Here is a 17434-nt window from a genome sequence, read left to right as displayed (position 1 = left end):
GCTGATCTTTCCCCATCTTTTTCAACTTGTCATTGGCTGCTGCATTCTTCACTTCCAGTTCTTGACTCTTTATTCTTAGGTCACGCCGCAATTCTTCCACCTGAGACAGATTGTAAGATGGGAGAATTCAGATTAAGCACAGGGGTCTGTATTTTATAACTCCAGCCTTATAAAGGGCAAATTTTAAAAGGTATGTATGTACCTGATCAACTGTTTCCTTGATTTTTCGAAGGCCAACATTCAAATGCATTTGCTGTTCCTCCAATTCACTTCGTTTCTCATTGAACAAGTTTGCATAATGGTTGATGAAGTCTAAATAGTGGCGTGGTGTGATTGCCATGGTTCTGCCTCCTCGTTTTGCCAGACGAGCATTAGCCTTTAGGGAAAAGGAACTGTAGATCACACATTGGTTTTAAACCTACTCAAATGCCAAAGACCATACTTTTTAGGAAACTGGTGCATGATGCTGTGGCCTAGAGATCAACACAAGTTAAGCAATTTAATAAAAACATACCTGATGGAGAGTCTGATGAACAAACACACAACTGTTAACAATAGCTTCCCTATGTGATGGTGGTTGTGGTAGCTTATCATACACAACTGGCATGTAATCAGGCACAATATAATTTGGTTTCTCAAGATCCATTTTGCTTGTGAACTCTTTGCCCACTTGGTACAGTGCCTCAGTTGACCAGTCTCCAAACCAGTTCAAGACACACCTGAAATACAAAGCATGTGTGAAGACTTCCCAAAAAGTACTGTTTTAACAGCATTTGTAATGCATCTTGGAACATACAGCAATTACCTGTTGAAGAGCGCAGGAGAGGTAGCTGCCCTGTCCTTCAGACCCTCAGAAGATGGATTCATAGTGAACACAACATGGAGATTGCGAATAACTTGGCTGGTGAACCATTTGTAGAGTTCTTCATGTGAATCTAACATTAAACCTTCTTTCTGTGCTCCTTCTTTACACTGAGTCATGAGGGTGGCATATTCATCTCCTTCAAAGAGACCAGGAACCTAATTCAAAAGGTAAGTTTTGTTGTAGCTTATGATTATAAAAAGGTGCTTAAAAGTATTTACTTAAAATCTTCTTACCTCTCCATTGGCTAGGAGAGTGTTCATTCTCTCCAGGAATCCAGAATCCAATACGTTTGACTCATCCATTATAAAAGCTATTTTTTCATTTTTACAGCCAGAACGTCTCAATACTGTCCTAAGGTCTTCATCAAAATCTTCACCTGTATATTTTCTGTGAACCTAGTAAGATTTAACATTGGTTATTAACGTTCTCTTTTAGCTTTTAAGGGGATTTTTTAGTGGCCAATATTTAAGAAGTATGAGTTTTGATTTTTATTAAGTGAAACTAGCATGCCAACCTTAATTTGGTAGACGCTCAAACCATTCATCCAGGCAACGAATCTTGAGAGAGTTGTCTTCCCTGCTCCACTGACTCCAATAAGCAGCAAGTGGCCCTGTGGCTGACGGAAGATTCTGTAACAGCACATAAGCAAGTATGTTTTGATCAAGTGTTACCAACTTACTGAAGCTTTTCCTTGAGCATCTAAACTTCAAGTTAGTCCCAAAACTGACACAGCTTTCCAGCTAGGATCCTGCTATCTGGAGGCTAGAAGTAGATAATCTATGGACAACAATGGGATCATACTGTGTTCTTAGTCTGTACTCAGGCTACTAGATTTTAGAACAAGTCTCTAAATACTATTTGTATGAGCAGCAACTGAAATCTCCACTTACCGGTCAATTCTTAACACATGATCCAAGACTTCATTGAACAGAACAAGTGGTACATCAAGTTCTTCTTCATAAAAGACTTTAAGCCTAGCTTTCACATAGTCTCTTAATTCTTCTTGATCCACTGGAATATAATCCTAAAAGAATCAGTCAACACAGTATGGAATTTAAGATTAAGGGAATTTTGCATAGGGAATCAATTTCTGAGTACATGAAAGCAGAACTATTAGAATACTTAATGCAGCAATCCCATACAAAAGCATAAGAATGCTGTACTCATTTACCTTTACCGGAACATGTCCGTACCTTAGAGTGCAACAGACAGCGGCATGGGGTTTTTAAACACCATTATCTACTGAACCTATCAAGTTGAGCCTGTGCTGCCAGTCATTGAAGAAACTGGGAAGTAGCATGACAGACTTAATGCCCCTCACTCCTCCAATTTATTTTACATAGCCTTTCCTAGGCATTTGCTATTAGTCACAGAGATGGGTAGCGGGCTACAAAGCCTTTTGTCTTTACCTAGTGGCATTTCTACAGATTGCCCTGCTGGATCACTTCGGATTGCAAAAAAACAGTCCACCATAAAATTTACAATATCAGCATTATTCAAGGGCCACTGCCTTATCGAAGAGACTCCATAAGCAGTAACTCAGCAACTTTCTAGGAGCGTCATCCTGTTCTTGAGAAATATTATTTAATACTGCCTTTGTCTACTGGGGTAGATCTTACAATAATAGCCCTGGCATAACAGCTATTAACTTTGTCATAGAGTGCACTTCAGATAATCACTGAAAGAAAAAGTAAGAACTTTTTAGAGATCAGTTTAACAAAATGATGGGCACCGACTATCTTGTTAATATAGTCACAAAAGCAGCATTACTCAGTTGCTCCCAAACTATTTAATTTTATTTATTTTTACCTTCGACAGCCAGTTGCTGTATAAGATAGGTCTGCTCATAGCTTTTTCTTTATCAATATTGGGGAAGTGCTTCAGAGCAACCATATCAATGTTCTCATCAGTCCAGCGTCTCTCCTCATCTTCTACAAGTCTGAAGAAAGAAAAAAGTCACTACAGTGACTACAAATCCTCTGTAATGGAAGCATACAGTCACATCACATAGCAGTGCTATCACTAAAGTGTATTTCTGCTTTGCATAGATATGACTCCCAAGAGTGTTAAATTAAAGGAAAGGGAAATATTCTCATTTATATTCCAGATATTTAACATGCAGCACTGTATTGTGCTTGCATGGCAAAGTTTTTGGTAGCGGTGGGGGCTGTAGGGATGGCTTATGTGAGAAGTTGCTAGAAGCTTCCCCTGCATCTGATAAAGCCAGTGCCAGCTGGCTCCAAGACAGACCCACCGCTGGCCAAGGCCAAGCCCTCCAGCAACAGTGGTAGTGCCTCTGGGATAATATAGTTAAGAAGGGGAAAAAACCCCCAGCAACAGCAATTGCAGCCAAAGAGAGGGGTGAGAATATGTGAGAGAAACAACTCTGCAGGCACCAAGGTCAGCTGCAGAAGGAGGGGCAGGAGGTGCTCCAGGTGCTGGAGCAGAGAGAGATCCCCCGGCAGCCCATGGTGAAGACTATGGTGAGGCAGGCTGTCCCCCTGCAGCCCATGGAGCTCCATGCTGGAGCAGATCTCCACCTGCAGCCCAGGGAAGACTCCACGCCAGAGCAGGTGGATGCCTGAAGGAGGCCGTGACCCCACGGGCAGCCCACGCTGGAGCAGGTTCGCTGGCAGTACTTGAGACCCCACAGGGAACCCATGCTGGAGCAGTCTGTTCCTGAAGGACTGCACACCATGGAAGGGAGCAGTTCATATGGCTGGAGCAGTTTGTGAAGAACTGCAGGCTACAGGAATGACTCATGCTGGAGAAGTTCACGGACAACTGTCTCCTGCGGGAGGGACCCCATGCTGGAGCAAGGAAACTGTGTGAAGAGTTCTCCCCCTGAGGAGGAAGGAGTAGCAGAGACAAGGTGTGGTGAACTGACTGCAGCTCCCAATCCCCCTGTGCTGCTCAGGGGGGAGGCGGTAGAGAAACTGTGAGCAAAGTTAAGCCCAGGAAGAAGGGAGGTGTGGGGAAGGTGTTTTTAAGATTTGGGTTTATTTCTCATTATCCTACTCTAACTTTCATTGTCAATAAGTTAAGCTAATTTCCCCAAGTTGAGTCTGTTTTGCCTGTGATGGTAACTGCTGACTGGTTTCTCCCTGTCCTTATCTCAGCCCACAAGCTTCTCATTATTTCTCTCCCTGTCCAGCTGAGGAGTGGGAGTGATAAAACAGCTTTTGTGGGCACCTGGTGTCTCACCAAGGTCAACCCACCACAAGCACATTTCAGTTTGGTCTTCTAATGGGAGTTGGCAATGAGTGGGGAACATTCATTTTGCACTTTTTTTTTTTTTTACCCTCATCTCCTGTTTATTTTACCTGTCTTGGAAGAGGCGTAAGGCTTCATGGGCCCAAATCCTGATAAGGCCTTCAACTGGTAAGGTTTCTAGTGGTCTTAAAGCTTCAAATATACCTCTCACCCATCGAGTCATTTCACGAGGTGAATAAATGTAGTGTGGCTGTGTGTCTTGAGTGAATCTCTCCTAAAAATTTAAACTTAATTAGTTACTTCATACCAAAGTTGCACAACATTTTTTACAAGCCTTAGCATTGCAAAATACTACTTTGCTAGTGTCATTCAGTGGCTTTTGACGGAACTCAAGTAGTTGAGTTCTTGTATACAGATTATCCATATGAAAGGCTAACAATGCATGTTAAATGATTCAGCATAAAAGGAAGACTTCTCATTAGTTTGGGGTTGTATGCAACAAGTTACCTGAGACATCGTGTAGAATTCTACCATAGCAGCAGTGAGAGGTTCTGCATATGTGCGAAGTGATGGGATCAGCCTTAGCATTGCACGATTGAATGTTCCATATATCTGAGTAAGTGAGGCTGGTCCAGGATAATCCACATAAACGACAGGAACATGTCGTAAAAATCTGAAAAATTAGCGTATCATGGAGTTCAGAAGGTCAAATTATAGTCTCTACTACTTTCATTACCTTTTGCCAAAATTAAATAACTGCTTGATTCAGAATTATCAGCAGTAACTGCAGTTGGTTTCATTGACCCTTAGTGACTCAGACCAAAAAGCATTCAGAAGTATCCACAGCATTTCAGACAGATTGTTCAAGAAGCGTTAACAGTGAGTCTACTGGCTGGCTGTCAGGATAAGAACCAACCAGCAGTTAGTTCAAAAGCCAGCAACACAGTTTCAGCACAGCTGGTGTTAAACAAGTGTAGTGAGAACAGATTACATAATCAATGCTTCAATTCTGACCCCTATTCTGTTGTTATATAGGAGTTTTCTAGATACACTACCTATGTGAGAGAGGTTTTCTTCCAGGATCAGTAGGTGGATTACATGCACCAACAAACTGAATTCTCTCCAGTTTCACCCATGTCTGGTCTGATGTACGATAGAATCCTCCATGTTCCACCATCTGGAAAAACGTAAAAGCAAAATAAAATCAGTGGAACATTGTATTTCCCTGAAAATAACTGTTACGATATCATTGATTACAAAGAAAAACCAACCTGTCTAATGAAGGATATGACTCTCTGTGTGCCATACTTATCCATATCTGGCAAGTTGATTTCATCACAAAACAGCACCAGCCACTTTCCTAACTGTACAGGAGCCAGCACCACTCCATTAGGCGTACGCCTGTACTCGCAGTAGTGATCAAACGTTTTCAAGAGCAGTTCTGGAGTAGTAGCACTGGAGAAGTTGAGTCCAACCACCTTAAAAGGGGAATAGTGAAAAGAAATAGTTAAAATACACTAAATACATATATGTTTATACTGTATTTCGGGTTACTGTCTGTATTCTGACTGTATACAATTTGCTTCCCACTGCAGGTTCTCCATGCATGTTACCATGCAGCAACACCTCCTGCCCGAACTTGTACTTAGAACATCACAGCTTCATGTAACTGTTTCTCCACCTAAATACACTCATAGATGAGAGGTATTCTTAAACATTACCACACATTTTTAAATACTAAATGGACGAATGGTCCTGTATTTTTGAAGTGGCAAAGGAAGCAGCTTTCAGGTTAAATGTTGAGACACAAATTTGGATTCTGCTCAATTTTTTGCTAGGTATACACACGACTGACTGAGGTGGAGTTATCACTGAATTCTGGCTAGCAAATAATTTCCATGCTAAATCAAGACTGCTTTAATCTTTAAGGAGATTAGAGAGTTGGCACTACTCAATTCACACATGGGCACACATGCACACACATACTCCATGTACCTCCATGTCAGGCAGAGCTCTCAGAGCACTGAAGAGGGTCATGGTCTTTCCAGAACCTGGTGGGCCACACAGTACTAGAGGTTTGTGTTCTGCCAGCCAAGTATATAGCAATGCTTCATGGCGAACCGTATCTAGGGTGGGTACTACAACATCAGGAGCTGCAACTTTGTGCGTCTCAACTTCAATTTGAGGAACCTTGGATTGCCATGGCACCCATTCACCTGTAATGGACACCTAGGAGCACAAAAATACGACCAGACGATTTAGAAGAGGAATGTAGTTCAACCTTAGTTAAAAGATAATTATTTTTTTTAAAACCACAGCATAGTTTGTTGCATCAAATGTGATGTGATTATTTAAACAGGTAACTTGCTCACTGAACCGCGGAACTGTAGAATTTAAGATAGCCTAGTGTGTTTTTTTCCACTTTCATCTCCAAAATCCAAAGCAAGTTTCTAAGAACACAAAAGAGCAACACTTCTAGCATAAGACAGATTTACCTCATAGTCAATTATAGGTATGTTGGGTGCAGTCGGCAGTGGCACAGTGGTGATTCTCCTAATGTATTCTCCCAGCTCTGCTCTCATTTTCAAACGACTGTCTCCAGAAAGAGACCAGAGTATTGCATAGACCAGGTACCTCTGTAAGAAACAGCAAAAGCAGCTATTGGTTGTAGAATAATGGAACAAAACTTAATGAACAATAAATCAAATCTAACTGCTATACTGACACGTCAACCACAGCAGTCACTTAACTGTATATTGTATTTACCTGGATGTAACGCTCTAGTTGATCTATCTGCATTGGGAAGTCTGGATGATTGGCATTGTATTGAGCTACGTTGCGGCAAGCTTGATGCAACATGGAGAAGAGAGAACCAAGACAGCGCAAGCGGGTGAGATCCATAATATGCTCCAACTTGAAAGCATGTTCAAGTGCTTTAGTTACCAGGCCATTAGATGTGAAATATGGCTGCATTATTGTTGCAGCATCTCTCTGAATCTGTTGGGGGAGACAAACACTGCTCAAAGCACTTGCTTCTCATTTGATTACCAGGCAGCAGGAAGTAATTTTTTAAGGTTTGAAATGCTTCATATTTTAGTGTTTGTAAAAAAACAAAAACAAAACAAAGAAGATGTAAAGAGGAAACCAGCTTTTCTATGATAGGCTATCATAAATTCAAAGTATGCTGTACTACTTGTGATACAAGCATTCTTACTACATTATCTCATAATGTCATCTAAGTTATACCTGCAACATTGGGGATGCTGCTTCTTCTCCTTCATCTTCTTTGCCCTTTCGCCTTCGCTGAGCTTCCTCCTCACCTTCATCCAGAGGAATGCTTCTTAGTCTGGCCAGGAAGTTATTGAATATCATATCTGTACTGAGAACATCCTCACTGAACCAGACCATACCACACCTTGACACAGTAGCCAAAGTGGCATATTTCAGATCCTGTACCTCAAACATGATACGCACCTAAAAAGCAGAAATTTAAAACAACAGGTTGAAGTAAAAAACACAAACCCAAAAAACTCCTCCCCCTCCCCCAACAGAGAGCTTTTAAGTAAGTTAATTTCTGTTTAGCCTCTGAATAATCAACAGCAGCATTAAACTGTGCTAAGGTAAGTTAATCACTATTGCCTGTTAACCTAAACTTTTATATAATCCATAAAGTTTATTTACAGGGTCAGAGTAAGTATAACGTGAAATGTTTGCCTCCACAAAAGCTCCCAACTCCAGCAAACCGCTACCTGAGATCAGTATTACTCTGTTTGTGATGAGGAAGAGGGACAGCACTAGTACGGATTAAAGAGAAAGCAACAAGTTTATAGGACAGCACATGAACGTCATGTAAAAATGTAACATTACATTTGGTGGAAGGCTGAGACGTTCTCCATTTGGCAGTGTCAGTAGTTTGTTGTCATCCAAAACAGAGTTCAAGTTCTCAACCCATTCAGGGTCTACATCACCATCGAAGATAATCCACTGACGTTTTTGTAGCTCACCTCTCACGTTGTCTATGATTCTACATTAAAGGAAATATTTATTGCAGTAGAGAACAAAGACTCAGTAAGGCCAGAATATCCATAGCAGAAATGTACTGGCCATTTTTGACTTGTGCTATTAAAGACTCACTTTCTCAGGACATGTGTAAACAAGCCATCTGTCCATTCTCTAGTGTTTGGATCCAAAGTACCATAGAGGTGATCTTTGCTGATTGCTTTTGGATCTATAATATGAGCAACACCTTCCACACCCTCCAGCCGTTCGAGGGCTTTCAGAAGCACTCTCCAAGCCATACTCTTTCCACTTCCAGAGGGACCGACCATCATCAATCCATGATTTATCTGTGTAATCTGATACAGCTGAAGAACCTGTGACAGAAGAAATGATGTACCAATTAAGTCTTAACTTTAGTAATCAATTTAAGCTTCTATGCATTGCTCGCTTAAGACAAGAAAAAGGAAAATGCTTTCCACCTTTCATAATAAGAAAGGAAGTTTAGTCTTATACATACATTAACTTCAACTTCATAGTCTCGGTCTTATATTTTACCTTTTCAACCCACATGCCACCAACTTCTTCTCCATCGCCATAGGTAAGGTACATTTCCTGACACACTTTCTTAAGCTCCTCTCGCAAGGCTGTCATCTCCCCACGATGATACTGTACTCCAGGGAATACATCAGAAAGGAGACTGAACAGCAATGGAATGTCTTCTGCAACCAGTTTTGGTACCATAGTTTCACATACACTTTGGATCAGGATCTGCAAAGAGAATCATGCTTTGGTTAAGATTTTTTATGAAGTTCACTTTACTGAATGTATTTGACAAGGAATACTTCACTAAATACTTTATTGATAAAGCACCAGACCAGGGTGGTCTTGATAAAAACAACTATTGATGGCATTTCATCTTTGAAACTACACAATTGATTTCTACTGATTTTCAGTTTATACAAATGTAGTTTCTTATGCCTCTTCACTATGCTTTTGGTATTAACTCCTGAGGAACCGAGCAGCAATAAGCGTTATGAACGCATCACCTCATAAATATAAGTCTCTCACTATGATCTGGGGACTCCTAAGACATGTTTAACTTCGTGCTTCTAAGCTATCAAATTACCACCTTTTGTAATTAATGTTACTTTGCTTGCACGGCTTAACACTAGATGGTGAACACTGCAGGGTTACTTGCTTTGTTTAGTGTGCATCATGTACTTTATCACAGAAGCAAAGAGTTCACACACACATTACCTCTTGTTCTGGTAAGTTCTCCGCAATTTCTCCCTCATCAACAACTTCACCACGCTCTTCTTTCTCCCGCTTTATCTTCTGAATCCTCTCCCTCTTCACATTACCTGCACTAACCAGCACACTCTTCAGTGCTCTCAAGCCAAAATCATAGTGACTTTGGGAGGACAGCTGTTCATCACAAAGCCTAAGCAGCAAAGGAGACAAAATACAATTTGATTCTCAGTAAGGACCAACACAACACTCGGTAAATGTCATTGTTCACTTGAAATGATTGCTTCACAATGTGCTTTGTGAGTGGCAGAGAACATTATAGCTTTGAACAATAAGCTCTATTTTTACCAATTGGAGAAATATTGATTACTCACTTGAAGAATGGTACTATCTTATTGGCAAGCACTTCAGCTGTACGGAAACCTTGGGAGTACAACATGACCTGGGCAATCAACTGACGGTCTGGTTTTGTCATTGCCAAGCTACGGAACAACTTCTTCAAGTTGTCTGGCAGATTTGATCTGCCTGCATAGCCAGGATTCATGGTGATGAAGATAGCCATGTCCGGGCTCACTTTGACTTGTTTGTTCAGCAGCTCACAAGTAATAGGTGTTGCAGCTGAAAAGAGAGTGCATTTAGTTACACTTGAGTCAGTGATCAATCACCCTGAGAACAGAAGTCATACATTATTCTATTTTAGCTTCCTACAGAAATGGACAGCAACTGCAGCTAAAATACAAATTTCTACCAGCTGAAAGTTACTTCAAGTTTTTAAGTTTTGACAGAAAGTGGCTTCATCCTTGGATTGTTTGGGAGAAATCTTACTGAGCAACAGAATGGCATGAAGAACATTAGAGATGCTGTACAACACCATCAGGAATGAACAATTACGTACTCTTGTCGTAGTTGGGGTTGGAATGCTCTCGCAAGGCTTCCTGGATGCACTGAACTTGCTGTGAAACAGCAGACAGCATACGCTCCTCCAGTCTGTTGAACTCATCAAAGCAGCCCCATGCACCCACTTGGCAAAGTCCGACAAAGATGCGTCCCATTGCCTGTATGTAGAGGGGAAAATGCACTGAAGTTGCTTAATCATTCTTGCCTATGCACAGGCAAAAGAAAGCACTTGATGCAATGAACCCAAGTGTCCTGGTTTCAGCCAGGATAGAGTTGGTTTTCTTCACAGAAGCTAGTGTGAGGCTATGTTTTGGATCTGGGATGAGAAAATGTTGGTAACATGTTGATGTTTTGAGCTGTTGCTAAGTAGTCAAGGACAGTCCAGCTTCTTGTGCTGGCCTGCTAGCAAGAAGGCTGAGGGTGCATGGGAAGCTGGGAGGGTGCACGGGAAGCTGGGAGGGGACACAGCCAGGACAGCTGACCCAGACTGGCCAAAGAGACATTCCTTACCATACAACATCGTGCCCAGTACATAAACTGGAGCTAGCTGGGGGGTGGAAATCGCTGCTCAGGAATGGGCTATCGATCACCAGGTGGTGAGCAATTACTGTATTGGGCATCACTTGTTCTTGTACATTCCTTTGTCGGTATTATTATTATTGTTATCATTGTTGTTTCCTTCTCCCTTGCTGTCCTATTAAACTGTTTTTATCTCAACCAACGAGTTTTTTCCCGATTCTCTCCCCTGTCACACTGGGGGAGGTGGGAGCAAGCAAGCAGCTGCATGGTGCTTGGTTGCCGGCTGGGGCTAAACCACGACACCAAGGCAGGAAGAAACTGTATTTGTATGTAGGTTGCCATCTCTGTGGTACTGTAAGAGCTGTAAAAGGGTTCTAACTGACATTCAGATGTTCACTGCTTTGAATTACTACATACTGCAGTGTATTCACAAAACAGTTGAGGTAAGTCCAGTGCATAATGTTTTGCTTACTGATATCATTAATGCCAGGTGCAGTTCTAGTCCTTCATCAAAAGGAGGATATTAGAATTACAAACCATTTATATTAGAATTACAAACCATTTCAGAAAAGCAAACTGGATGGCCAGAGTATGATAAGGCTTCCACCTAACGAACAACCTCTAGGGTAGGATTCCGCAAAAGGCAACAAGAGAGAGTATGATGGAGGTCTAAAAGTCAGTGGTTTAGGATAGACAGAAATCAAGTGTTCACTGTCTTTTCCAATGTAAGAACTAAGGAACTATTAAAGAAGATGAAAGAAGGTGCTCCTTCATAAGAGTGCATGGTAATGCTGTGGAACTCTTTAACAGAGAATGCTACAGAACATGTGGATTCATGGGGAGAAACGAGTACCTGGAAGAACGTTCACTGGAGCATGAATACGAGTAACCCATTTCAACTTGGGATCCTCATGGCTGTCAGAGGGGGCTGGAGGCAAGGAAGGAATATCTTGCACTGTCCCTGATCTTACTCCTCCCTAGGTATTTTCTTAGAGTCATCCCAACAGGCCAAATGCTGACCAAATGGACCCCTGGTCTGAGACGAACACAGCTGTACATTAAGAACAGATGGGCACCCTGGCAGAGTCTAGGAAGGATCATGACTCCTTGTTAGCTTTTTACATTTTTGTATATATAAACACCCCCTTGACAGAGGGTTGTATTTTGAGACATCTGACATGTTACAGTTGACAGAAGCATTTCATCTGGTTCTTAGTTTGAAGATACTGTTAGGTTTTAAATATCTGTGTGAATTTTCTTAGTTTTGAGTAATCTTTCACATGCGGAGGCAAACTCTACAGTTATATCACAAAGGGTAATTTGGTAATTGCGTAGCTACTTTGGCAATCACATGCTGATCTGTTCCCCATTAAAGCAGTACTATCAATGCAAACTAAACAATTAAGTTACATTCCTAAATCCAGTCTTAAGCTCTTGATGCCTGAGAAGTACCCATTCTAAAAAAACAGAATGCCTCCCCCCACCCCCAGCAATGTTCTGCCCCACTTTTGCTCTAGGCATTTTTTGTTACAGAACACCTGTATGATCCACAGATACCTACTCAGTTAAGACTTACATACAGATAAACAACCTTTAAAGTAAACACTACTGGCTGTTCTAGAGTTCTGAAGAGATTCCTAATGCTTGGTAGCAAAGACTACATTTTTAAATCAAACAACTTACCTGGAAGTCAAATGTTTCATCACAGTTGAAAACCAACACAAAGCGGCCAAGCTGATGTCCAAGAGCCTTAACAGATTCTGTTTTACCAGTGCCAGCAGGACCTATTTGTGAAGCAGGACAGACATGTTTTAGTGTTTATCATCTGAAGTACCACTGCCTACTCATGTAATTTGCCAGCATGCCAATTCTGATGGTCTCTGACAAGAGGGTTCAGTGAAACCTAAAACTGTTACAACTTCCCCCAAAAGACTGTTTTTGTTCTCCAATATCTTAGTTATAAGTGTTCTGCAAGTCTATGTCAAAGCTATATATTAGAGAGGATAACAGTTCATATACTTGTCTCAAGTTTGTATCGTACATCAATACAAACTTACCAAATGGTGATCCTCCAAGTCTTGCCTCCAGGGCTTGTGTCATTGTCAGGTAACAGCGGTCAGTAAGAGGAGTCTGTACTAGCTTATCCTGAACACCAAGGTACTCAAAACCATAGTTGAATTTAGCATTTGCCATCTGAATGGACAGCTGTTGCAACACATCTGTCTGCTTTGGGTCAAAGTAGAACCGCATTTGGCTGAGCCACTCAAAAGATTTGGAGTTGTCGATCTTGCTTTTGATCAGTGATCTTGTCACATCTCTCTGGTGCACCAACTCTGTGATCTGCAGAATGAAGTAACTCTTTAGACCACAGCAATACAAGCCATTGCCAAAAAAGCCAGGAATCCTACAGCTTCTCAGATTAGCACAGTAAACTGCCATCACTTAGAAATCATGACCTATCAACAGTCTCCACCTTAAAACTTGTTGCTACAAAGACAAAACTAACAATGTTGACTGCTCTCGTTAAGGACTTCCCTAGCTTTCAGCAAAGCACTCTGGTCCAGTTAGTCTGTTAATCCATTACACTAGTGAAGTAGGTATCTTACTTGCCAGAAACCACGATGACAAGTATTCCTAAAACAGACCAGGTATTTCACTCTCAAAATCTACAGAAATAACCAAGGATGACTTTAACCTTCCCCTCCTCTCAATCCTTATCTACAAACAAAAGCATATAATAATTACAATAATAAGCAGCTTAGTGAGATATGTTACTTTTGAATGAAGAAATCGGTAGCTTCCATATTTGGAAGAGCTAGTTTGAACATCAATTCAGTGAGGTAGTTATAATATGCTACCATGCATTAAGCTGACTACAGTGAAAAGACTACCACCACCTATAGGATCAGGGCTTGATGCAGTTGCTTAAATTGCATGAAACTTTTTCCTAGAGCAAAAAAAAGTCTCTGACTAATGAATATTTTCATTAAACTTTTAAAAATCCTCACCTGTGAACCCAGAAGAGGAAAGGAGGTTTTTACTTACCAAGTGCTCCAGTTTCCTTCTGCGAAGAGGCGGCTGTTCCATCAGCACTGAGTCTGCCAGGACATTGAGTGTGACCTCAACATTAGCTAGCACAGACTGGAGAGGACCGTTGTCTCCAACTCCACCCATACCATTGAGGGCTGACTCAACATTCTCAGACCACGCAATCTGGGCTGACAGGACAACAAGCTGAGCCTGTGCAATAAAAACCCTCATCAGATAGTTTTCCTCACTGAAGTAACCAAGCCGCAGCATACTTCAAGTATTCCACATTGATACCTGGTATTTGTCAATCCAAGAGATGTAGACTGCTGGCTCAATTGAAGTTGCTTTTCCAAAGATTTCTACTTCAGTAACAGATTCTGCAAGCAATTTAGCAAGGGTCACTCTCATTTCTTTCTCAACAAGCGTGAGCCACTCATTAATCTTGGGATGTTCTGTGATGGAGACTGGTGTTTTGAATAGCACCTGCAAGAATTAGGTTTAAAGTCAGCCTATGTTCACTTATTTTCATGATTTTATTCAAAAAGAAACACTGCAGCTATACCTCCTCTCCTTCACGTGAGGATATTCCAAGAACCACAGAATTATCTTCATTGAGAATAATGCTAGAAACACCAGCAAACATCTTCTTGAAGTGTTTCTGCAGCTTAGCAACATTTTTGCTGTTTCCAATGATTTCAAGCAAGTCTTCATCACCAACAAAATAAAACCTAGTAATGACATAAAATTACATCTATATCAGAACTGCAACTATCAGTTTTAATTTAGTTATGCTTCATAGATGGTTATTATACAAGAGTAATTGACACTTATTTCTCCAACACTGCAAGAGTGCATGAACCAGAAATTTGCTACAAGTTATACTTCAGTTCTAAGATTAAGTCTCAGTTTGTGTGGTCTGTACCATACAAAAGTGCATACATGCTCTATACTGTGGATCATTTTCTTTACCTATCCATCCCTGAAATACCCACAGTAGAGCTTGGGACTGAATTAAGTCTGTTAGGCAGGGAGAACAAACTCCCGCCCAGTACCTCCCTCACCCTTACTCTCTCATGCTAAGTGACAAACTAGTTGAGGACTACAGGTAAAGTCAGAACCAACGACTTAAATACTGGATTGTGACAGTTTAGACACTGTCCTTCAATCAAATACCAGAATTAAGCAGTTCAAAACTGTGGATCCTTTAAGTTTACAGAAATCAGCTGCAATGGTTCCTTAAGCAGTATCTCAATCCTACAATCAGCCACTAATAAGCAAGTAAATGAAGTTTTAGTCCCACTTCCTGAGAAGTAGCTATAACTGAATTCTATATTTAGACAACACTGATTTAAATGTTCGTAACATCTTTTTTTTAATATATATATATACAGAGTACATAAAAATTGGCAGAGGCTTTACAGAACAGTACACCAATTCCTGCACAGAAACATTGAATTACTTCAAGAGTCAACTAAAGTCAACTTCTTACCGAGGGAATGAGGACCTCTCCCTTTCCAAGTATTCTCCCAGTGCCTTCTGTATCTTCCCAAGCAAGTCTGCCAGTCTCTCTAATGACCTCTGCACGCCTTGAATGTTAAGAACATCCATCACAAGTGGAGATTTGGACACCTTTTTCATGAGTGCCAAAAATTCAGTGCTGATGCTGCAAGTAAAACAACACAGTACATTAGTGCAAACTCAATAACCACAGGCCTGCGTAATACCAAAGTTATTTGTCTCTAAATTACCTCTGCCTCTCTAATTGTTGTGGCTGCCCTAGGGAACCCAAGGCTAAATTCCTAAAATAGCTCTTCATCTACATCAAGTCCATAACAACAAAATCTAACTTATTTGCCATGTTCAATCTATCAATTCCACTGCTGAAGATCTACTGTTCTTCAGTTCTGAAGATATGGGCAAATCTGATTCTTTGATCTGACTGGAAGTGTGTGGAATGAGTAAGCATGACTAGAGCAACTTAAAGCAGAGGAAGAAAATGATGCTGAAAGGTGAGACTAAAGGCTGCAGCAACAGAAATCAGCCTGCTCATTGCAGCCACAATACCAGAAAAATCCTTGAGGTAGCTGACTGGAGTTAGCAAGAAAAAAACACCTGAATCCCAATCATCTTCTGAAAATTCTACATCAGCCTGCTTATTATCAACGCCCTTCCGTCATAGTTGTCTATATGCACCTCTTGCTGTACATGTTTGCTTGATGAACTTGTATCTACAGCAGAGCTGTAATCCAGCTGGACTAGATAAGAATAGAGCTAGTATTTCAACTTAGAGATTGCTACACTGAAGTCATGAAGTTGCAGGCCTGTCCACATGGTGCCCCAAGGGAGGCAAGAAAAGAACACAGCAATTAAAAAGTTACCTCTGGAACCGCTGGGTCTCCACAGGCAGCAAGTGCTTGATGTCTGCACTACCAGTAAAGATACCTTCCAGGTAGACCCATCGCCGTTGGACATCTATCCAGACATCAAAGAGTGCCATGATACGGTTCAGCTTATCTTCCCAGCTAAGGGCGTCTTCCTCAAACACCTAAAGTTTATACGCTGCATTAATATTCATTTTAATAGTATCGGGAGTTTGACTGCTAATAGCTATTAGCAGAAACAGTTGTTTGAGACTTACAAAGTATGCATATGCAATTAATTGTCTGTCAACTTAAACAGTGAATACGGCCCCTGCTGACAAATACATAAAATAAACAAGAGAGGAAGACAGAATTAAATGAAAATCCTTTAGCTTTGTTCTCCATTCTACCTTGTAGTATGGCGATAGCTTCATAGCTGACACGCTGTTAATGTGCTCTTTTACTTTGTTGAAAAGGTCATCCCATCCACGAATCAAACGACATTTGTTCTGGTAATTAACCAAGTCCAGTTCATAAGTGTTCCACACTTCCCTTATCTGAAGAAAAAAAGATGTTTAAGATACGACATCAATTATTTCTGCTCCAACATAGTTATAAAGTAGAAATGTATTACAGTAATCAGATTTTACTTTTTTTACCCAAGGATTCTGGGTTTATGCTTAAGCTTTTTTAAAAATATTGAGAATATGATGCAGTTAGGTAAAACTTGAACAAGGTGGGGTCTATGCAGTAATTATCAAGGACTGCTTTTCCCAAATAATGCAAGTTTCATCAAAGGAAGTTTACATAGCTTTAAGCTGTTCCCCAAAACAGTGTTCCATGGAGTCTGAGCACTTGTATCAACAGCTTAGATTGACAAGTTTACTACCCAACAACAAGGCTTTGATTTGCTATTATGTGCATACATACAAGAGCTGATACTAGCCTGTTTCAAGAACTCTTCCAAAGCCATCTCTCCCTGAGCCACCAGCAGCACATCTTTGACAATTGCTTCATTTCTCTGTAAATCAACATCCCAGATTTGACCCAGGGTCAATTCTGAGACAACCCAGTTAACGTGAAGCCTCTTCATCAGCTGCTTCCAGTGACGATCTTTAAGTGCCTCGGATTTCAGTTCAATAACTAACATGTTTATCTACAGAAGACAAGAACGCAAGTTACATCCTTGACCTTGAACTATGAAATAAGTGCGTTTTAGAAATGAGTATTACTTACCTTCAGGTAGCCCTTCAGAAGTCTCTGAACATACTCATAGGAGGCATACTGTCGCAAGCGGGCAGGG

General features: G+C 40.9%; 1 protein-coding gene across 1 annotated transcript in view; it reads right to left on the bottom strand.

The window, feature by feature from the left end:
- DYNC1H1 (dynein, cytoplasmic 1, heavy chain 1) overlaps positions 1-17434 on the bottom strand; it is a gene marked incomplete at its 5' end in the record, with an annotated part of 45836 nt that overhangs the window by 16916 nt on the left and 11486 nt on the right. Inside the window, 32 exon segments of the mRNA XM_010294272.1 lie at positions 3-100; positions 203-376; positions 515-719; positions 806-1020; positions 1099-1260; positions 1380-1494; positions 1756-1889; positions 2675-2804; positions 4189-4352; positions 4586-4751; positions 5134-5255; positions 5350-5556; positions 6074-6307; positions 6574-6714; positions 6845-7075; positions 7325-7552; positions 7946-8102; positions 8213-8451; positions 8633-8845; positions 9335-9518; positions 9700-9943; positions 10221-10380; positions 12425-12525; positions 12799-13081; positions 13787-13981; positions 14066-14254; positions 14334-14499; positions 15261-15434; positions 16150-16316; positions 16542-16688; positions 17078-17287; positions 17368-17434. The exon segment at positions 17368-17434 is cut by the window's right edge and continues 32 nt beyond it. Of these exon segments, the coding sequence (XP_010292574.1) occupies positions 3-100; positions 203-376; positions 515-719; positions 806-1020; positions 1099-1260; positions 1380-1494; positions 1756-1889; positions 2675-2804; positions 4189-4352; positions 4586-4751; positions 5134-5255; positions 5350-5556; positions 6074-6307; positions 6574-6714; positions 6845-7075; positions 7325-7552; positions 7946-8102; positions 8213-8451; positions 8633-8845; positions 9335-9518; positions 9700-9943; positions 10221-10380; positions 12425-12525; positions 12799-13081; positions 13787-13981; positions 14066-14254; positions 14334-14499; positions 15261-15434; positions 16150-16316; positions 16542-16688; positions 17078-17287; positions 17368-17434 (5622 nt within the window).

Source organism: Phaethon lepturus, unplaced genomic scaffold (assembly GCF_000687285.1).
Source record: "Phaethon lepturus isolate BGI_N335 unplaced genomic scaffold, ASM68728v1 scaffold319, whole genome shotgun sequence".
NCBI classification, from domain to species: Eukaryota; Metazoa; Chordata; class Aves; order Phaethontiformes; family Phaethontidae; genus Phaethon; species Phaethon lepturus.
The sequence above is the reverse complement of the archived record's forward strand: the minus strand, read 5'-3'. Positions and strand labels throughout refer to the sequence as shown.